Genomic DNA, 23,246 nt, shown 5'->3' on the forward strand with positions numbered 1-23,246 from the left:
TTTTTTTTAAATATAGAGGGGAGAGAAAGAGGTGAGAGAATTGAAGAGAGAGAAAAATCGATCTTTGAAAGACCGGATTTGTATCATTTTTCTAATTTTTTTTAAAATTAGATTGTTTTTCGTAAATAATATTTTTTTTTTTGGATTTTTTTGATAATTTTCCCTTGATCTGATAAGAAATTCATTAGACCCGGATCCAATTGAGTTTGTCACTTTAAACTCCATATTCGATTGGATCGAAAAAGATTAAAAAAAAAAAAATCAAATTCGAATTTATAGATCTAAAGATAGCATGTAATATAAATATATGTTATTTTTATATCTTCAACCACATTATCAAACCGGGTCCTTATCGAATTGGTCTTTATTGGAATCCAAATCTTTGATTCGGATCCAAATTATCCAATTGGAATGGATTGAATTTCGAATCTGATCCAACAACGTTAGATAAAACTATGAGCTCAACTTGAGGAACAATGCTATTATGTATCAATGTGGGCGAAATGAAAAGAAAGACTCGAATTAGGAGATTTTTTTTGTTAGTGTCGTGGATCACTCACCTAAGATCTTCCTTAAAAAATTAATGATTTTTATTTGGGGGAAAATTACTTAAAGGATTCTCACAGAAGGATTTCTTTCTAAATAGTACATATATTTTGTAGGTTAGCTTGATAGGACATTTAGTAAATTTTTTCATTCTTAATGGTCTCCCCTCGTTTATTGGTGAACTCACCACTTATGTATTTACTGACGAGTTCACCACTTTACCACTTTTTATATTTACTATCGAGTTCACTACTTTTTAAATAAAAAATGGTGAACTCGACATTGGTAAAACTCACCCATTTTCAATTTTTGAATTTTTTAACTAAAATATGTGGAAAGATTGACTAAAAAGTTGAGATAACGACTTGTTTAGATGATTTCAATCCAAAAGAACTATTCTTGATTGATTTTCATAAAAAAAATTAAAAAAATTGGTGAAAACCCCCTAGTTTTTTTACATATATCTTCAAAATATTTAAAAAAAAAATTCCCTTGAAAATGGCTGCTTCTTTTCCTTCAATTTTTTTCGACAAAATTGAATCTTCAAAACTCGATTGAGATGTCAAAAATCCAATTTTTTTTTATGAAAACGATGAGTTTGAATGGTTAGGACATTCAATCATGAGCGATGTGAGAGATGAAGCCTTGGGATTGTTTAGAAAAAGAAAAATTTACTAATTGGACTATTAAGAAATTGCCTAAAACTTATGAACTATTAAGAAAAAAGTCCCTCCGTCAGAGTTCTTTAAGTAATTTTCCCTCTTTTTACTCACAATGCTCATAGAATTTGGGTCCACCAATCACATGAACTCACATGTATTGAATGGCATCCTCAATTTACAAAATCACCCTCGTTAGGCTTGACATGTAATGAATTAGAGGGTCTGTGAACAATTGTAAGAAATTTTGTGAGCAAAAAATCATTGAAGATAGGTTTCCATGCTCGACAAAGAGAATTATATCCGCTCAATCACATCTTTATCACTTATTTTTGACATATGATTGATTTATTTGGTGGAACTATTTGTTTTTTGGGAGTTTTTACTATTCCAATCGAACATTATTTATTAAGTTTGTTACTCAAGAAACTTTAAGGTGTGATTTGCATAAAGATTAAAATTCTATAGTACCCTCAATTTTTAAAATTTAATACTTATCATATGGGAAAAGAAACTTTGAAGCGGATAGCTCACTTCAGAATTATGAAGGAACTTATTTTATTAGATTACACGTGGCATTTCCAAGAAAGTGTTTCAAATTTTGATAAAAATTCATGGGCATGAGATAAATTCAAAACATCAGGTAGCTTGTAACGGGGATTCCTTCAAATTTTGAAATAGAGTGCCCACTTCAAAGCTGAGCTTCTTATCATATACTTTCAAATTTTGGAAGAAAGTAATTTAAAAAAAATAGAAAATGATTTATTTTTTACTTTTTAAAAAATAAAAAATTTTAATTTTTAAAAATAATTTTCTAATACAAATCCAAACAGATTTTTTAACTTTCAAAAGTCAAATGGTAAAATTCAGATTTTAAAAAAAATATAATTTTAGATTTGATCAAAGATTTTGGGAAGGAGAATTAATTTTTAAATAAAAGAGAATATATATATATATATATATATATATATATATATATATATATAATACATTTAATTTTTTAAATGACAAGAATCTCACTTCAAGATTTGTTGAATAATAAATTTGATTAAGAAAGATTTCTCAGAATTGTCACAACTGCAATAGAAATTTTTAATAAAAATGCATCTCATGGCAAAAGGACTAAATCTCTCTTCTATCTTATTAATTGTTCAGGTCAGATCTCGAAAAGTATTTATTACTCTTTTATTTTTATTTATATATTTTTTTAATAATATAAGTCTCATTGAAGGGTCAGATTATTATTTTTATATTCTTATTTTGTTATAAATGTCTCCCTCGTGGTCCAAATTAACAAAAGTTTCCCTTACCATGTACTCAAAATTGGTTGGCGTTAACTTAGCAAATCCCATTGACAATCAAAGTCCCTTGTTTTTTCTCACAGACTCTTCAGTGGTTGCCACGTCAAATATACAAGGGTAATTTTGTAATTAACAAAGGTACTTTTGAAAATTAAGAATGCATTTAAAATAAATTCCCAATCAGAGTAGGTACATTATGATCATTTTTGCCATTTTTTGAAAAAAAAAATGTAGAATTTAATAGTGATTTTCATTTACCTCGCATATAAAATGGTATATTTAACATGCCTCCCTCATTCTTGTAGCTTTCAATTGAATTCATTTTGGATCTAGTGGGGGTGGTCTGGTACCATTTCAATAAAAATCGGATCGAGATCATAACAGTCCAATAAATAATGTTTCTGAGAATTAAAATGAATAATAAGCTAAAATCAAAATTTTATCATATTCAGAAATGGAAATTTACCCTATTTTATTTTAAAGAGTTATTATTGTCAGATCAACTTTTACTGTGTCACACCAATCATTTGCAATTCTTTAGTGATTTATGAGAGTATTGGTGTGGCATTTGTAAAAGTTGGTATGGTAATATCAATTCTCTTATTTTAATTATTGGATTTATGAAGAGATTTGCCTTAGTAGTTGTGAAGGGCAATTCTCGGACGCACTGACACGTAGCTCATATGGATTGTGTCGACTCATCAAGTAGCTCGGAGGATAGACTCCATAGAGATCACGAGTTAGCATAGGTCGGAAAGACAAATTTAACAGTTGTACCGTTGATTGATTGATGTGACAACCCATACTCTAACAGATCAATTGTAACTATTCTAGGACTATGAGGGTAGTTACAACAATCCCTGCAGTTGATAAACCAGAGAGTAAGTTAACTACTCTAGGTCAATTCAACGAGACTGACAGACAAAACGAACAAAAGAAAGTTCCTGTAAAGGGAAGGGGGCAATTCATGAGGGGGTAAGAAAAATTTTAACTTGAAGAACTCTTCAATAACACTGCACTGATTTCTAACTTGATTGTCGGAATGGACCTATTGCAGGTCCTAACGAGCAAGGATTGTGTTGAAGAGTATCTCGAGGTAGAGCGAATTTCTACATCTACAGTAGTTATAAGCAAAGAAAAAAAAACAATTCAATGGGTATAAATTATCGATCAATTTGGTCTTTAGGTTAGGGATCAGGAAGCAATTCAAAAATACGTTTAATTCAGGGATGCATTTTAAATATGACTCATTATTCATGGAGGCAAGTAAAAATTCAAAAGATCAATCAATCAACCAACCATGACTCCAAATAGTCGTATAAAGCTCCTTTTATAAAGTATGAAAAGAGCAGGACAGTCATACTTAGAAGAAGGAGAGAGAGAGAGGGAAAGAGAGATCTGGGAGAAAAATGGATGAAGAGATCAAGAACTACATCAAAGTATGGATCTTTGCTATTGCATCTCTAATCTACTGTTACTTCATCCCTTCAAACATCCCAAAAGGTAAGATCAGATTCCTCTCTCTCCTTCCTGTCTTCTACGTCTTCACAGTTCTTCCATTAAACCTCACAACCATCTCTCTCGGTGGCACCTCAGCTTTCTTCCTCGTTTGGCTTGGAAACTTCAAACTCCTCCTCTTCTCCTTCGGTCTCGGTCCTCTATCATCTCAACCTTCAATCTCTCTCCCTTATTTCATCTTCATAGCTTCTCTCCCCATCAAGATCACAAACAAAGAAAACCCCTATAATAAAAAACCCAAATCACCTCTAAATCTAGCCCTAAAAGGTTTGATTTTGACCTTATTGAGTCGAGTTTACGAACATAAACATCAAATCCATCCAAATGTGATGTTAGTCTACTTCTGCTGTTACTTATATATTGGTCTAGAACTGGCTCTAGCCATGTTTGCATTCATGGCTGCAACTTTTCTAGGGTTAGAGCTTGAGCCCCAATTCGACGAACCCTACCTGGCGACCTCTCTACAAGACTTTTGGGGACGAAGATGGAATCTCATGGTGACGAATATTCTGAGACCGACTGTGTACGAACCCTCCCTGCAAATGTCAAAGAAAGTGTTGGAGAAAAAGTGGGCCCCACTTCCAGCTATGTTTGTCACGTTTATGGTGTCGGGATTCATGCACGAAGTCATTTACTTTTATCTCGGGCGTGTGAGTCCCACGTGGGAGGTGACTTGGTTTTTTGCCGTTCAGGGGTTTAGCGTGGCTTTGGAGGTTGGAGTGAAGAAGATGGTGAAGGACAGGTGGCGGTTGCATAGGGCGGTTTCTGGACCATTGGCTGTTGGGTTTGTGATGGTTACCGGTTTTTGGCTGTTTTTTCCGCAGCTGTTACGGTGCAATGTGGATGTTAGGGTAAGTAGAGAGGTGATTGCTTTGTTGGATATTTTAAAAAGTTTGGGTTCCATTGGAGCATCATTGAGGGCAGGCTCAACATCTGAAGCCTAATACCTAATTAATCAATTTATTCTAAAAATAATTTATTATTTTTAATTATTTTGCTTATCGAGACTAATCCCATGGTCGCCGCGTCAAAAAGTCCTATGTGCAAATGGTCAATGGTCAATAGGACCCGAGAGGGACTCCAAAGAATTCATAGTTTCGTGGGATTTCAAACACTTCACCTACCCTTTCTGAGAATCAAGAATAGACTTACCGCTAGACCAACCCCTTAAGGGTAAATTTATGGTTTACTTATTTGATGTTTTTTTTTAGAATTAAATCATTGTAATAGATTATTATTATTTCTAATTTATAAACAATAGATTATGGTTGAAATTTAATATAATTGTTATAAATACCCAAATCGATTTTCGATAACTTTTATTTATAACTAGATGAGAAGATGATTCAGAAGAGTTGCATACAATGTCGTTTTCTTTACCATGTTTCTAGTCTTTGTAAAATAGTGATGAAGTGTGAATCAAAGAAAGAATACGATCAACATCAATATTCAAAGAAAGAAAAAATTAGAATCCAACCCATGATAGAGAATTTTCAAAATAATTTTATTGAATCAAAGATGTTTTTGTAATGTAGGTACAATAATATTTGGAGAAAAGAGTTCTCTTATTAGGTAAAAGATAATTAAAAAAAAAAATTTATCAAAAGGAATCCGAATGGGTATTGAAGTGCCATGTCGTTTTTGTAAAACGTCATTTCAAATAGGCGTTTTTTATTATTTTCTAATCAAATTTAGAGATTTCCCTCTCTTCAAATCAAATCTATTAATTGAGTCCCCGTTTTCGAGACACCACGTAGTGCAAGTGCCCCACAAAATTTAACAACTTTTCTCTGACAGATTGGGTTTTCTCTTTACTCACTAATATTAATTCAATTTAAGAACAATCAATTACATTACAAAATTGGTAGGACTCTAACCTCCAATGTACTAAATCCAACAATATTATTTAAAAATAAAAAATAAAATAAAAATATTAGTCCTTAATTAAAAAAAATTGGATCACTGTTTCTTTTTCTTTCAAGCTCTCTACATCCTCAAGATCCCACCCTAAAAATCGACGACTTGACTAAACTTAAAGTACAACCTTGAAATACAGGAAAATTTAGATTAATTAGAAATAAAGATAATTAATTAATGATTGAAAATATGTAAAAGCTGGGATGCCAATTTAAGTTTTTTTTTTCAATTTATATTTTTTGAGTTTAGGATTTTATATGAGCCTAATCATAAGTGTAAACAACAACTGGAATTGTTTGAAGCGGGTGTTGCAATATTTTATAATGTTTAAATGGTATGTTTTAATTTCTAATTGAGATGTGATATATAATTTAAGAAATTAACGTGTAATGACTTAATTGTTTAATAAGGAGAATGTGGTTTTATTTTATTTTTTTAATATTGTTGGGTTTAAATCGTGGAAGATTAGAATCCTTTTAAATGGTGTCTTTTAATTTCTATTTGAGATGTGATATATTTTAAGAAATTAAGGTGTAATAACTTAATTAGTTATATTTTTAATATTGTTGGGCTTAAATCGTTAAAAATTAGTCCTACAAATTTTGGAATGTAATTTATTGTTCTTTATCATGATAGAGTAACATTGAAATTTACATTGTTTGGGACATTGGTGTGCACAAAACTATAGATGTTTCTCACTCATATCTCGATCAAAAGCATATATGGCTCTACAGACACTTTCACGTGATGTCAATTTCAATTTTACTTCACCATTTTCCTTAAAATTAATATTCATGAGTGAGGGTCAATTTTGAAAGGAAAAAAAACGAACCTATAAGAAAAAAGTTATTCAATTTCGTGTGCCATGTGAACCAATTATCACGTCAGTTCTCTAAAACGAGTTTTGCCAAAATTGCATTCCCGTCAAATATGTAGCTCTGGGAAAGGGCAATTTCAGGATTTAATAGAAAAATAATAAAAAATACTGGTTGAAATGGCTTTTTCCAAAAACAACACTTCAATAGTCGTTTTGATTATTAAAAGTATTATTTATTATAGGTTTTTATTTAAAATTTCCCCTATTAAAAAATATATGGAATAGAAAAAATTATTAAAAATAGTAGACACGAACAAAACATGGCAGATACTACTTAATCTTAGAAGTATGTTCTAATCGATGGTATATGATTCTGATTTCTATAACTAAAGTTATTATCAAAATAAAATTTTCCTCAAGCAATAAGATTGCCTAGGAAAAAAGTGTAAATGGAGGAATTTGTCCCAAAATTGAAAAGACTACAACATAGTTAGATCTTGAAGTTTCATGATTTTGACTCATAGGTCTGTTTTTGCCACTTGTCCTACATTAATTTGAAAATTGAATGTTGACCGATATTGGATACAATGCCCTCATGATACAACAATCAAGTTATAACGATAGTGAGAAAGACGAGGTTAAGGAATAATTCAGCAAGAGAAAGCTTTAGAAAAAAAAAAGTCTACAAAATTCAGGAAAACATCAAATAAATTAAAAATAATTTTTTTAAAGTATATAAATTGTAGAATATATATATTAAATGATGAATAACACTTAAAAATAGGAATAATGTGTGTTTTTTTTAAATGTCAATAAAATCACAAAATCAAAAATATTTTCAAAAACTTCGCAATTTTTTGAAATAAATCACAATTTAATCAAAAAATATTAAAACTGTGATTTAATTACACTTTTTTCAAAAATTCACAGATTTTTGTTAATGTGCAGTCAATCTCTAGCTTTTTACACACAAAAAAAGATTAAAGAAACTCAATATCTTCTCCTTTTGTTTTGCTCAAAAGTGAAACACATAATAAAATGAAATAGTAATTGTAAATAATTGGGAAGATGATCTGTTAATTCTCTAGTAGAGTTGAAACATTTTTTCTATCTAGACAAAGAAGGAACACATTGTGTACAGGCTGTAAATATGTGATTTTCAATTTCTGCAAGACTTTTTTTTACAAAGAATTTTTAAAGTCACTAACATTCTTTTTTGGAAATGCATGTAAATGACCACGCGAGATAATTTTTGGAATTTTTTGTTTTTTTTGTAGGCATCGTATTGACTCTCATTAATGGATATGTGAATGGTCTATCAAGAGTCTAGGTAAGGAAGTCCAGTTAGAGAACGAAGAAGGTGTTAGACACCACATTCTTTCCATCATTGGATGGTTACACATTAACTTAGCCATTTTTTATTTTTAAATCGAATGAAATAAAATGCATGAAAGTGAGTGTGCACATAAGTGAAATTAAACTCTTTTTAGAAGAGAAAATTGATATTGGTTGAGATTTTTTGAGAAATCCTACGATAGAAATTCCCTTAGAATCGAGGTCTTGATGCATGCATGTTATGACTAGGAATTTGGTGGCTCAATCTCTTAAAAAACGGGCACCATTAACCATCATCGGCGTGATTTTGATTCTAGATGGGACCTAGAGGTAGACATACATTTAATCTGTAAATCTGAATTTGTTATGCATGTTGGGATCTCATTGAGATGCGCATAGACAATTTTGGAGAGGAGACTTAATTTTGATTGCCCAGATTCCTTGGATTAATTATGTAGTCGGAATGGTGTATGAGAGTTATAAATTTTTAAAAAGCTTCAATCCCACCCGTTTCAATCAAGCCAAAGCCTAATCTACTGAGGGTGGATGAGGATGTTTAACACATTCTAATGGCTTTGTAAAAACATAAAATAAAGAAAAAGATGTAGAATAGAGAAAATTCAAAAATAAAAGTCCTAACCCACCTTGAATGCTTATTCATATAATTTTTTTATTCTTTCTTGAGTTCTCTGATGAATTGGATCTTGAGTTTTTTGAGTGTTGGAGAGTTGAAAGTGTAGGGATTTAAGATGAGAAGGGTTTGAGAGAAAAAAGAGTTGAATAAAGAAATCTAAAGAGTTTTAGGTTGAGATGGGGACTTGAGGGTATGTGAATTCTTATGTGAGGGTGAAGTTTTATAGGGTTTTAGAGTCAAAAGGGTCCAACCCTGAGAACTTTAAAGAACGACATGGGGTTCTTTTAATTTAACCTCTAAGATGACGCCATTTGGATAATATCATGTGGTTGAGGCTATGAGGTATGATTTTATTGGTGTTTGGATGGTGAGAATAATACAAAATTTTAGGTTTTTAGCGAGGGTCACAAACCGTCGCAAATACCAAAAAACCGCCGCTAATATATTATATTACCGTCGCTATAGATATAAGTGAGTCCTATCGTGATGGTCAGAAATCGCCGCTAATAGTGTATTACTGTCGCTATAAATATGAGTGAGACCTATGGTGATGGTTAAAAATTGCCGCTAATTAGTTTTTTACCATAGCTATAAATACAATTTTAAATGCTTATAGTGGTAGTAATGGCCACAGCTATTAAGATTTATTTATTTTTTAATTTCTTTTATTTTATAATTATTTGTAATTAAATACCTATTTTTATACAACCTGTTAATTAAACTCAATTACTTAGTAAATCAAATTAGTTAAGAGACAAGTACAACAAAATAATAAGTCGATTGAATTAAGAGCCAATACTTATAAATCCATGTTTGATGTTTATAAATCCATGTTTATCACTCAAAAAATAAAAGCTATCTATCATGGTTGTTGTTGTGGACACTGATCATTGTCGGGTTGATTGTGCTGCTCATCAACCTACAATTCATATACATTAATCAAATTAGTCATATAAATAAATATTTATTTATTAATAAAATATTTTAAAACACAACATATTCTATTATCGGTGAGAATTTACCTTTCTCATTAGAGTAATGATCAATTCCTTAAGTCTCTCCACCTCAGCATCTCTCACAATTTGTTGTTGCTCTAAAGACTCTAATTTCTTCTTCAACCTATGTACCTATGTACCTCAGTAGAATCGCTAGAGGAATTTTCAGAATATGATGCAAATAATTTGCTAGGAGTCAGTCCCAGGCCGACACCACGAACACGACCATGTCTATCAGGACCCAAGACTTGAGATAATACATCATTTCGACCTGTAATATCTTGAGAGTCTTCTAGTAATAAACTCAAAAGTTCTTTCATCTTATCCTGCAAAATATTTTAAAAATTCTTAGTATTTTCAAATTCAGATATTAACATAATTGATTAATGCTTGATGAAAATTATCTAAAATTAAACTTACAATCTTCTCCGCCATGGCCAAATCATTAGGCTTGTGTGTTATAAGAAATAAGATTGCTTAACTTGGCTCAGTATTCGTTGAATTCTTTAATTTCTATGTGCATCACATCAAGACAATGACAACAAGATTAGTTCATAATATAAATAATTGGGCACGGAATTGATAGACAACATAATAAAAATATATATATACCTCATCATATCTAATACAAGCTATACTCTTCGTCCCAATCGTATGGGTCATTATCCGTTGAGCACGATTTGCCTTATTTCTATAACTTCGAAACTGTACATTAAATAATTTGTGAGAAGTTAAATATATGAGATATAGAGTACCTTATAATTTGTTTGCAACTTTTTAAAACTTAATATGTATAAATTTCAAATATAAAATGTACCTGCCCCTCCTCCGAATTCCAAAAGGCTACGAGAGAATACCATTGAGACCATTGAGCCTCCAAAATATACAATGGACGATTGGCACATCGAATTGCATCATCTTTGTATTTATCATAGAATTTGATTTTCAACTTACATTTATGATCCCTCCACTTCTTGTCGATAGATTGTAACACAACTTGTTTAAGCGTGGGCGGGATGTCAAATTTGGCCTGTATCAAAAATCAATTGAAAATTATAGAGTCAAAATTGTTCAATGCTAAACTCATAAATTATTTAATATTGTATTATAATTAATTTATACCAATGTTGTCTGCCATGCATTTTCCTTCATTGATTCTGGCATTGCATGCCAATCAAGGATGTCAAGGGGAAACATATGGCCATCGCGGGCCAATATACCCAAGTATCTTTGGAGCTTAGCCACATGCTTCCCCACAGGTTGTCCATGGCTATCTCGCATTATTTCAAACCTTTCTCCTGACTTTAGATTCTGTAATGAGAGGCATCGAGTGTGGCCTCTTTTTCTTTTCGACTTTGTCCTCTCACTAGATGAACTTTGTCCAGGTTCCATCTGCAAATGTAAAGTACAACAGAAAAATGAATTATTTATTCAGATAATTATGTTTTATGTACTAATTGTGGAAAAGCATATACAAGAAGTTATGCTTTATTTACTACTAAAACAATTTAGATTTACTAACACCTCAAGTTGTTAAGTTGAGTCAATATAAAAATTAAAAAGAAAAATTTGTCAAGTTGTTAAGTTGAGTCAATATAAGGCTCAACATTCTCACATAAGTCATAAATGAGAAAACAAAAGCATTCATGATATGAAAGATTTCTTAAGTGCACAAGTGATTTACCTGTTTGTAGAAAAGTGTCTTTGGCAATCCTCTTATCTACTACTGCAACCTTTGCATGACAGGCATATTTCACAAATTGAAGTGTTTTCTATTCTGCCAATGTCCATTGATCCAACTCTGTGAAGATTTCAACCCATTGGATTGTAGCTCCTAATTTCCTGCATATTTGCATGCTTTAAAATCTCATTTACATATTCATTTCCAGAAAATGAAGCATGATGAACAAGTTGAGAAGCATCTGCTATGAAGGTAATACATGTCTAAAATGAACAAAACCAGTATAGTAGTGTTTAAGATATTATCTATTGAATGAAATAGAAAGAATAACAGGAAGGATGTGTGCTGCCAGAGCAAGCATAATTATGCTACATAGCACTATAAAAGTGCAATGCGAGAATCCGAGAATCTGAGAATCAAATGGATAACAGTGTAGTATTTTTATAAGAAAACTTTTTAGCCTAAACAGGTCCTTTGAAAAAATTTATTTCCAGAAAAAAGATCAACCAAACAAATTTTATCCAAATGAGTCTTAAAACAAATTTCCATCAAGAAGGTGTGTAAAAGATACAAACATACCAAGAATATAGCAACAAATTCTAAACAAATGAATGCAGGTGAGAAGGAATGTATATTCTGATGGTTGTTTAGTTACAGACCATTGAGAAATTTATGGAGGTGTGTTAAGGAGTGCTAAGTGACAACTCGCCTAAATCAAGTTAAAAAGGATAAATTTTTTAAAATGGCAGCAAGACCATTTATACTTTAAGAAACTAAATACTCATAGATTCAGTATAGCAGAGAAGATGTTGTAACAAGAAGAATGTAGATTGATGTAATAAGAAAAATACGAACGTACTTCAACCAACAGAAGCCATGGCTCTGTTGAAGGATCATCAATAGACAAGTTTCTATTCATAAGAAAAAGATATAGCAGTCAGAGTTGCATTCTATGAATCAACTTCATAGAAAAGCTCTGAACTGAATTTAGATCCTTGCATAAATATACACCACTGCTTCCTGCCTTATCATTCATGGGGAGACCCACAAATCTAGTGTTTGGCAGCATGAATCATATTTACCACTCAACTCTATCTTGAATCTTCAATCATGGCATGTCCTATTATCTTACTACATCTCTATTTAACCACCCACCTCGCCTTCCTCTTGCTTTGGTTCTGTTTTTGATCTTTGTAAACCTGCACATATATTGATAATTGTTATTGTTAAATAAATAAATAATGTGGTGACATTCTCAACTTGAATTTCTTGAACAGGGTTCTTGCCCAGCTTGCAAGCGGCGGTTCGTGGGCTACAAGAACCAGATTGTTCGATGCACAAGTTGTGGGAACATTGTGTGGAAGCCAAAGTCTGACTACTTCACTAAAGGTGGTAGAGGCAATAGTAGTCCCTCTTCATCCTCAGGACCTGACATTATTGATATCGACTTTGAAGAGAAATAGAGACCGAGGAAGTCTCAAGCGTTAGTAGCTAAGTCTCTCCATGAATGATCGTAAGGACGTGAGAAGCTAACATAAGAGGCTACACAGGCTTCTTGTTTGTTTACTGCAAGTTCAGGTTGTGTTTGCTTATCTTGTAAATGGAAAATATTTGTAGGAATTTTTCAATCTATTAATCTGTATAATACAATTCTTTTAAAGTAAGTTAAAAGGAAAATCCATCCACAGATGAGCTTTGTTCTAATGTTTGTTTATACCATCTTTTTCTGCTATTCCAGCTGATCAGAAAAACTTTTTTTTTTCTTTTTATCTTCAGAGGGACACTTTCTCTTTGTGGTATTTCCACCTCTGGCTTGTTTCTCATCCAAAGACAAAATTCTTAATGATGGGTTGTATTCACCTATTTTTGTGATGATAGTTTATTCCACAGGAATATTTATTGCATTTATATGTTTTGGATGTATTTACTTACTAAATCGAGAAACAAAAATTTTCTTTTATCAATAATAAATGATAATGAAAGGTCTTCCCTTTTTTGGGTTATGGGGCATGGGAATTTAAGAAACATGATGCGACCCTTTATTATTATTATTATTACGCTCGTCAATGCCAATACAGATGTGTCTTTGTGTCCCCACGAATCAGATGATTCCCTTTGCATTACATTGCCAATCCCAAGCCCAGATTAAAGGGCGGTTGCAAACAGGGACACTTTCATTTTCAGATGATTCCCTTTGCACTACAAGAAGAAGAATGCTGATTGATGGTATTGAATCAGCATTAAAAGCTTATGGGCTTATTGAGCGGTTCTAGTTGGCTAATGTCCTCTGCTCTAAAATACATCAAGTAAAAAGTGTTGAACATATAAAGCAAAATGTTGGAGAAACAGTAAGAAATTTAACTAATTATCCAAATAAACATTTGTAGTATAGAAATGTATGAGTGCTTATACTTTTAAAGAAGTCCCCACTGGTTTTATAAGCTTTGGGTGTTGATGACTTCAAAGCTCATATTTATTGGAGAGGACCTTAGGCAGCTTTTGAATTTTGGATCTACAAACCATGTCTGTAGTGTTCATTAGCCAGCTTAGAGTTGGTCCAATTAGTTCTAAGTGTGAAAATTACCAAATAGACTGGAAAACATGTGTATGAACTATGAAACATATTGAAAAAATTGAAATTTAGGGACTAAAGTAGGCCTAGACATGTGTTTTAAGTTTCATCAAACTATCTAGCTTGGTGAAGGTTTTAGCTTTGTTGTCTTCTTTAATTGTAGTATAACTAATTAGTCAAATCCTATGCCAACAATACACTAGAGCCAACTGCCAAAGTAAATATTCATGTTTTGTATCCTTATGTGTCAAATAGCTATAAAATAGTATGCTTTTAAGTAGTCGTGTAGGTGCATATAATGTCTATGTAATGATGAAAAGCTGAAGCAAGTGTATATTCTTATGAGAAGCAGAATATAAAAGTAAATTGGCACAAATATAAGTTTGTGACCCATCCACAAACTTAAGAAATAATACACCTCTCTATCTCTAGTCTCTTCTCTTCAGTTCAGCTCTTGAAAGAACAAAGCTATATATCTCTGTTTTAGTGCTTTGGTCCCATTTGGCTGCAATAGCAGCAACTTATGTGGTGATTGAATTGAGCTCCTTTTGGTATCAAGTTCATCAAACCAAACCAATCTCAATCACCAATAAGTGTGAGGCTCTATTTGGATGCCAAGATTGCTTCAAAAGATGAAAAAAATCAATTGATCAATCTTCTTATTCAACCATGAATCCACAAAGTTCACAATCTACTCCTACACTCAACAAAGTCTCACAAGAATTATCACCACCACCACCACATGGGTCTTTAAGCACAAGAGAGACAATAAAAAGTTTAAATCTGGATAGCAATAGCTATGACATGGAATCCTTCAACTTGGCACCAATCTCTGATTACCATATGGCATAAAGTAATTGGGTCAATGATGACATGGCAAATAATCTCTATGCACTTGTCATCAATCATTAGGCTGAAGTGTCTGATACACAACTAAAAAGAAATCAAAGATATGGGAATAGCCAATATAACTTTTATCCTTTCATCAGGATACACAACTGCACATTGGTGTAAATCATGGATGCTTCTATAAAAATCTTGTTCACTTGTGTTCCTAATTTCCATAAGGTAAGTTACATTACACTCCAATAATTGTTCTATATGTTCATTCAAACAGGTCAGTGATCCTAGGATTACTAACTTCCCAATTTTCTGATCATTAAAAATGTTTTAAAAAAAAGGACAACAAATTATTAAAAATGTAAATGCCATTTGATTAAAATGTAATCAAAGAAATGGATTCCCAACAGAAACAAAAGAATAATGACGTAAAGGCCAGCCTTAAACAAGATTGCAACTTAGTTTCTTGGAGATGATCTTCTTGTGGATAGGATATTTATTCTAATTCTGTTAATACAAGAAACTTTTTAATCAAATTAATCTAGTTTTATGAAATGTGTTCTAGTTTTCTTGTAAATAGACTTTGTAACCAATTAGTTGATCCAAGTTGTCTAGTAAATAGACTTTTATGTAGACATCCGCTGATAAGCCTTTTGCTTAATAAATCCGTTCAAATGAATGGCAATTAAACCAAATTGTCGCCACTATAATATTGTCGCTAAAAACTCACAATTTTGTAGTGAAAATTTACTCTACAAAGACATGGATTGAACCTTTTTAGTGCTAATTTCCAGAAGAGAAAGCAATGAACAATCCAGATTGACATGATAATGGTTTTCAGTAGTGTTGAAATATATGTTTACATTTGAAGGTTGAAAGCAAAAAATAGAACTGACCTTCTTCATGTAAAATCAAGCTTCGTCTTTAGCTAGCTGGACACTGTATCCATGTTTTATATCTGTGTGAAATCAACAAAACCTAATTAGCAATCTAGTATATTATTCACATTTAAAAGCACAGATGCTCGAAATAGCAATCTAGTATATTAATTCATATCTAATGTTTACTAGTTAGTTCATCATTGATTTGAGCATTTTGATCTCAATCTATAAACTAAGTGGAAATCGCCAATCTATAAACTGGAACAACTGAGATCGATTTGATCTCAAATCAATCTGATTAAATCTCCATTTGATTAAATCGAATGAGAAGATGCAGAGAGAGAGAGAGACGAAGAAGACGATACTTGTCAGCAAGAGTAGATCGATTTCCGCCATTAATACCGAGAGAAAGAAGATATTCAACAAATTTTCCCCATTAATTTCACCATTAGAGAAGAAGATGCAGAGAGAGCAGAGAGAGACGATCGTCTTCAACAAATTTTCGCCATTAGAGGATAAGATGTAGAGAGAGCAGAGAGAGACGTTTGTCTTTAACAAATTTTCGCCATTAGAAGAGAAGATGCAGAGAACAGAGAGAGACGTTTGATTTCGAAACGAATCGGTAATTTTCGCGCGAGAAGGATTTTGGAAATTTTTCTACGGAGAGGTGATTTGGTACGTAAAGAGCAGCGTTGGTTAAGTGGAAAACCTGAGTTTTAGTGACGGGAATTTTGACCGTCGCTAAAAATTTGTCGCTAAACACCAACGATTTTGTAGTGAGATATGTGGAAAAGGTGGTGATGAGTTTGATTGCAAATATTTTAAAAAGTATGGTACAAATTGAAGAGGTGAAAAAACATTTTGAGAGGATGAATGAGGACGTGCTATGTGTAAAGATGTTTTTTTCTTGATTATTGGGGCTCATTAGAATTTGACACATGTCATATTTATCATAGAGTGGGAGATTCCATGGACTTGGTCTTTTCATAATTTCACTAATATTATGTAAAACTTTAGTTAGGTTTCATGAGTATTTATATTTCTCGTTTTTTGGTGAAAGAGTGTAATCTGTAGCTGCAAGTTTTTCTTCACAGTGGAATCGGTGTGATCCGTGGATGTACCTCAATCTAGAGGGAACCACATAAAATCTCTGTGTTTCTTTGTTTGATTGCAACTTATGTTTGGTTTCTTGATTCGTTTTATTATTTCGATTGCACCTATTTTCTTAACAGTAACTACCAACACACATTGAGAACCCGCTTTTGAGAGCACATTTTTTTCTTCTTTTGAGTAGCAACAGAAACATGGTTGTAGTTAAGTTGGGGTTCAGATTTTCAAAAAAATTGTTACATTTTAGAGTCCGTACTGGGGTCTTCCCCTTGTATGTAGATTTTCAACACCTAATCGCTAAAAACAGAATTTCCAGTTTCTCAACAGGATATAATTACAAGTACCAAGAATTAAAACCAAAGCTTCTAATAGAAGATACACAGTTCCTCTGTTGTCTAAGTTTTGGTTGTATACAGAAAGCAACTACCAAAAATGACTGACCCTTTTTTACAATATTCAGAAGCTATTTCATTTGTGGCTGCCATATTACTTCCTTGGCAGGAAGGTTTAAATAGTTGTCTCAAGGTAAATATATTGGTTGGGAGAAAAATCAAGACATTCAACGTTTCATTCCGGTTTCGGCTGAAACCAGAATGTCTCAGACAAAACATTTTGAAATGATACAAAACTTTAAACCATGCTTGGCAGTAAGGATGCTTATTCTTGTTGCACATATCCTTATCCTAGGGGTATTACTCGTACGGGATTATATCACAAGCCAATTATTTGTTAATTAAACAGTTATACTCCTCTAGAGATTCATTGTAAACTCGAAGACAATCGATGCTGATGTTCAACCTAATACTACTGTTTTGGTGACATTTTCAATGAACCTCAATAAATTTATCTTAAGTAATTAATTTTTATATAGATGTCTCACGATAACAGGAGACTTGGATTTGGACTTGGATAGAATAGAATGGAGGAACAAGATTTGTTTAGCTGACCCCAAATCTTCTGTTAAGGCTTTTGTTTTTGTTGTTGTTCTTTGACCTATATTACAATTTAAAAAGAAAGACAGAAATAATTCCATGGTCAACATCTCTAATATAGTCTAATTAATAAGATAACTACAAAGTGAGTGACAATAATCATAGTATACCTTGCATATTAATTGTATCGAATCCAACATTTGCTTCAACAATTAAACTGGTTTTTCAGATCCCCATCTAAGGTAACAGGAACACCAACCACCTATGAAACAAATAAGAATATCATTTTGTGCAAATCAATACAGTATAAGGTTTCCATTGTCCATAAGCAAACAGAAGTTGGAAGAGAAATCTTAATATGAAACATATTAAGCACCTTTGTTTCACATTTTGCATCTGCAAATGTCTCGGCAAGCTGAGCTGCATCTGTATTAGATGTGACCCCCCCCCCCCTAGTGACACGAGTCTCCATCTCCTGCCTCGCAAATCGAATCCTCCATAGAGTTCATCAATATTGGATGAGAAAAAATCTATAAAGAAGGAAAATTTTTTAAGAAAATGTGAGTAATTCCAACTATTTCCTAACTTGAATATTATTTCCCCCATCAGTAACAAAGTGTAATTGATTGGAAAGAGAAGAGGCTAAAGGAATCTCAACATTTCTTGGTCCACTTCTCAAATTGTGCACAATATTTCCCCCACACTATCTATTATAATTATTCATGTTTAATAAAAAAATTAAAGGGCATATTTTAATCATACTTTGAAATCCAATTTCATGAGTACGCCAAATCTCTATAAATATATACATGGGAAAAAATTCATTCTTGTAATCTCTATAAAATGTTTATATCTTTACCGGTAAGTGGATTTCAATTAACTAGAAAAGTAATGTCTCACTTTGAATAGGATTGCAAATACTTTCAAAGGAATATAAACCTTTTTCGATCATCAATGAATATTTTGAGCTTGTAGATTAAATCTACACAAATCCAGTACACACCATTGAAATAAAATTTATATAACGAAAGAAATAAGGCATGGTAAAGAGAGAGAGAGAGATGAGATCACAGTGGCTATCAATACGAGAATCAATTAATTTGATTTGGTGAGACACCTAACCCAATAACCACCTCAAAATTTGGAGGGATACCCAAAAACACATACATGGTTGGCAAATTGTACGTCACTTTTTTCGCCACCAACCTCTCTTCCATTAATATTTATGATTTACGCTGTGTTTGGATTGAGAGAAAGGGAGAGAAGAGAAGAGAAAATAAGAGTTTCTCTCTATTTCTCTTGTTTGGATTGTTAAGTGAGGAGAGAAGAGAGGAGAATTAGAGAGAAGAAAAAAAAAAGTTTTCTTTCTCTCCAAAAGTGGAGAGAAATCCTTTTAAATTATTTTATAATGCCAACTCTTCCCTTAGATCTCTTTTAAGATATTATAAAATTTCAAAGTTGTCCCAAGTTCTCTCCTGTCATTCCAAACACGGTAAAGAGAAACTAAGTTTCTCTTTTCTTCTCTTCTTTTAATGAGTTTATCTTCATTCCACTTCTTTCAATCCAAACACAGCCTTACACGTAATTTTCATTAATCATTTTCTATAGATCAGTATAAGTTTATTCAGGATTAATTAAGATTGGAATCCCGAGGAATATCTTCCCATCTCAAATGTTCATTAAATACTTGATTTTCTACTACATTGGAAACTATTTAAATAGGGAAAGATAAAACTTTCATATTTACCATTTAATATATGGGGCAGTTCAAGGGACATATGTAAAAACAATGGTTTTTCAAAATATGGGTCAGAGGTTTTGGATTAAGCTGATTTTTTGTGAGGATGGTCACTATGATGAGAAGATCATCTTTGCAAAAAATCAGCTCAATTGAAACTTCTAAATCCATCAAAAGTGATTTACAAATTATTGATAAAAATTGGCAAAAAATCGACATTCCACATTCTAAATCACTTTTAGTGGGGTTAGAAGTTTCAGATTGGACTGATTTTTTTTAGGATAATCTTCCCATCATAGATATCATCCTCACAAAAAATCAGCTCAATTCAAAACTTCTAATCCATATTTTGAAAATTTATTAATGTTACATTGTTTTTACATATGTTTTTTCATATGGCCCTTGATCGTGGCCCTTAATATATAGCTTTTTTTTCTTTTCTTATTTACAATAGTAGAATGCAAATGGGATGTTTATGAGTGAAAAATGAAAATATTAACATGTGAAAGAAAGCAAAATATAGGATGCATCGTTCACAAGCAAGAACAAAAATTGTGGAAATACTTTCATGTTGTAACAAGTTTAAGGGTGATTTAGACATACCCCCTATGTTTTGCTGAATATTAGAGATACCCCCTATGTTTTGAAAAATGATGTCATGAATCTTTTGACCTCAGTCTTTTAAATAGACTAAGGGGAAAAGACTAAAATGCCCTTATCTTTATTAATCTCTAGCCGAAACTCATATTTGTCTTCTCGAAAAATAAGTCATCTTTAATCTCTTTGGATAAAAAATTTAACCCTCATCAACTTTCTTAAGATCCTATATACTTCAAGTCTTCAACATTCAAATCTCAAAGCAAGATACACTTTTTAAGGAAGTATAAAATAATGAAATTTTGGATAGAAAAATTTAGTATATTTTACAAAATGAGGCAAGATAGAAAATAACGAATGAAAATAAGGTTGAATAGATTAAAATTATCTTGCAAGTTGAAGAGCTTGAAGATGATTGGTATTGGAGAAGAAAAATATGGGTCTTTGACTATTGATTAAAGTTGAGGGCATTTGAGTCTTTCCCTCTTAGTATATTTAAAAGACTAAAATCAAGGGATGAATGTCATCAGTTTCAAAGTATAGGGGGCATCTCTAATATTCAACAAAACATAGAGGGTATGTCTAAATCATCATAAGTTTAAATGCTAAAGTCAATAGTAAAAGATAACACTTATCAAAAGTTTTGTTGTTATTGTAAAGAGGTGACCCCTGTGGTAGTGGGACAACCTAGTTTGGTCCATTAGACTTTGCCCAACTCAAATAACCAACCTTATCTAACAAGACCAATCCTCGGACTACACGCACCATCCCACTCTATCATTGAAATCGTCTCTCAACGGTATCTAACTAAAAAGTTGGAGGATTTTTTGAGAATTGGGAGTCACCATCTAGTTTAGGTTTAGGAACCAAAATAACTCCAAAACGGATATGGGTCGATTCATGGGTAATAGAAATGGGTAAGGGGACATATTATAAGTCTAGGAAGGTGTTAAGCACCGAACCCGCCCAATCGAGATGATCAGTCTCTACTACGGTTCAAAAGTATCTTATGATCAATAGGCAAAAGTATTGCATTGTGCAAAATTTAGTCTTAGGTCAATTTATGTCAAACTTTCTAAACAAATACTTCAGTTAAAATTCTCTAAATATTGCACAATACCTCGAATTCCGCACATAAAAGGAAAAAAATGTGAAAAACCCTAAATCACATTCGATGCCCTAAGGCTTACATGGTAAGTTTTTTGCCAAAATAAATTTTAATTGAAGAGCCAATACTTATGAATACTTCCCAAATTTGCCTTAATTTGCACGTGTACAAACAATTTTCAAATCAATCTAATAACAAAATATGCATAAGTACTTATCAAATTGGTTCGATATCAAAACATGCATAAATAAGTATCAAATCAGTCCAATGTCAAAACATGCGTAAATAATTACCAATTCGATTAATTATCATAATATGTAAAAGTTAATTTCTCGAATGAGTAAGTTTCTTCATATGCATAGAAAATTTGGATTCATGAAGACTACACGCGTGTGGAAAACGTGAATAAATTATTCATAATTATTAAATTATTAAATTTGTAAAATCCATATTATTCATAATTATTAAATTAGTAAAACGTGAATAAATATGAATCTTCTAAATTTATAATAGCAAAAAAAAAATATTATTCATGATTGTCAAATTGGCAAAATATGAAAATTTCTAAATTAAAGATATTGAGATCATATAAAATCACCAAATTGACAAACTATGAATACTCATGAATTTCGAAATTGGAAAAGATAAATATCACAAAAAATTACCAAATTGATAGAGTATGGAACACATGAATTGCTAAATTGAAAAAAATCAACATCACATAAAATTGTCAAATTGATAAAATATAGATATATATGAATTGCTAAATTGAAAAAAAAAAAAAATCAATATCACATAAAATTACAAAATTGATAAAATATGGATATTCATAAATTATCAAATTGAAAAATATTAATATCAAATAAAATTATCAAATTGATAAAATATGGACATACATAAATTTCTAAATTAGAAAAAATTAATATCACATAAAATTACCAAATTGATAAAATATGGATACACATAAAATTTTAAATTGGAAAAATTAACATGTGTATAATTACCAAATCAACAATGTATGAACATAATGAATATATGCAAACTTTTCAAATCAGTAAAATATGAATACATGTAAGATTTCTAAATTGAAAAATTCTGAAAATATGTAAAATTTTAAAATTAGAGAATTATCATCACATGTAGAATTTCGAAATTGAAGAATTCTTAACATTAGCAAATTAGTGAATTAAAAAATTATTACTATACATAAAATTTTTGAATTAAACATTATGAATACGGGGCAAATAAATGAATTGGAAATTCATGCATATATACAAAATTTCTTAATTAAACATTCTGAATACACAAAAAATTTAAATTCATTCATATACACAAAATTTCTGAATTAAACATTATAGAATTCCTAAACACAAAAATTATTAATGTGGTTCGAATCATTCTAATCATAAAAGAAATTCCAACAACCTTAATATGCATATATAAAAAATCGATTTGAGCATAAGAATCGTAAAAGTAATCAATAACTTTGTTAATATAGAATAGAAAAAAATAATAAGAAAGTAAAAGAATATCTTTTTCTATCATTCAAGAATTAACAATGGATCCATGATGATAAAAGACAAAAGAATATCGATCTGGGAAAACGTAGGGGGAAGGAAGAGAAGAGGAATTAAGGGTAAAAATACAAAAAAGAAAAAAAAAAAAAAAAAAGAAGTAAGAAGCTAAATTTACCGAAGGGTGGCTGCGTGGAATTCCTTCAGGAGTGATCCGAGATAGTTTACGAGGTATGATAGAAACCTTGAGACGAAGAAGGTTGTCATGAGGGGAGAAGGAGACATAGAGAGTAGATGGAAAGGGTTGCTATGGAAGGGGAACAAGACGTTGAAGATTGATAGAGAGGGCTGTTTTGGAAGAAAAAAAATGTTAAAGATAGATGGAGAGAGCTACCATCCCTAGTCAATTCTTCTTCTTCTTTCTTTCTTTCTTCTCTTTTTTTTTTTTCTTCTTATCGTTTGGTTTTCAATTGAAGATGAAAAACCAGTCTTGTTTTTTTTTCTTCACGTTTTCCCTAGAGAGAGCCTCTTTTACGTTTTTTTGGATAAAG

At 31.6% G+C, this 23,246-nt stretch overlaps 2 protein-coding genes across 2 annotated transcripts; one reads left to right on the forward strand and one right to left on the reverse strand.

Moving 5' to 3' along the window:
- The first annotated feature begins 3,853 nt into the window (after positions 1-3,853).
- LOC147387548 (acyl-CoA--sterol O-acyltransferase 1-like) lies at positions 3,854-5,006 on the forward strand. Its single transcript, XM_086420409.1, has 2 exons — positions 3,854-4,009; positions 4,103-5,006. The coding sequence occupies exons 1-2, from the start codon at positions 3,916-3,918 to the stop codon at positions 4,966-4,968; spliced, it is 960 nt and encodes a 319-aa protein (XP_086276535.1). The 5' UTR covers positions 3,854-3,915; the 3' UTR covers positions 4,969-5,006.
- A 4,502-nt stretch (positions 5,007-9,508) lies between these two features.
- On the reverse strand, positions 9,509-23,246 carry LOC147387549 (uncharacterized). Its single transcript, XM_086421976.1, has 10 exons — positions 22,874-23,246; positions 17,909-18,268; positions 12,559-15,773; positions 11,407-11,564; positions 10,845-11,114; positions 10,540-10,752; positions 10,335-10,427; positions 10,143-10,235; positions 9,750-10,048; positions 9,509-9,646 (listed from the first exon to the last, which is right to left on the reverse strand). Exons 5-8 carry the CDS (start codon positions 11,112-11,114, stop codon positions 10,200-10,202), a joined length of 612 nt encoding a protein of 203 aa, XP_086278102.1. The 5' UTR covers positions 11,407-11,564; positions 12,559-15,773; positions 17,909-18,268; positions 22,874-23,246; the 3' UTR covers positions 9,509-9,646; positions 9,750-10,048; positions 10,143-10,199.

This window comes from Akebia trifoliata, chromosome 13, assembly GCF_017979445.1.
Source record: "Akebia trifoliata isolate Shusen 1 chromosome 13, ASM1797944v1, whole genome shotgun sequence".
Lineage (NCBI taxonomy): Eukaryota > Viridiplantae > Streptophyta > Magnoliopsida > Ranunculales > Lardizabalaceae > Akebia > Akebia trifoliata.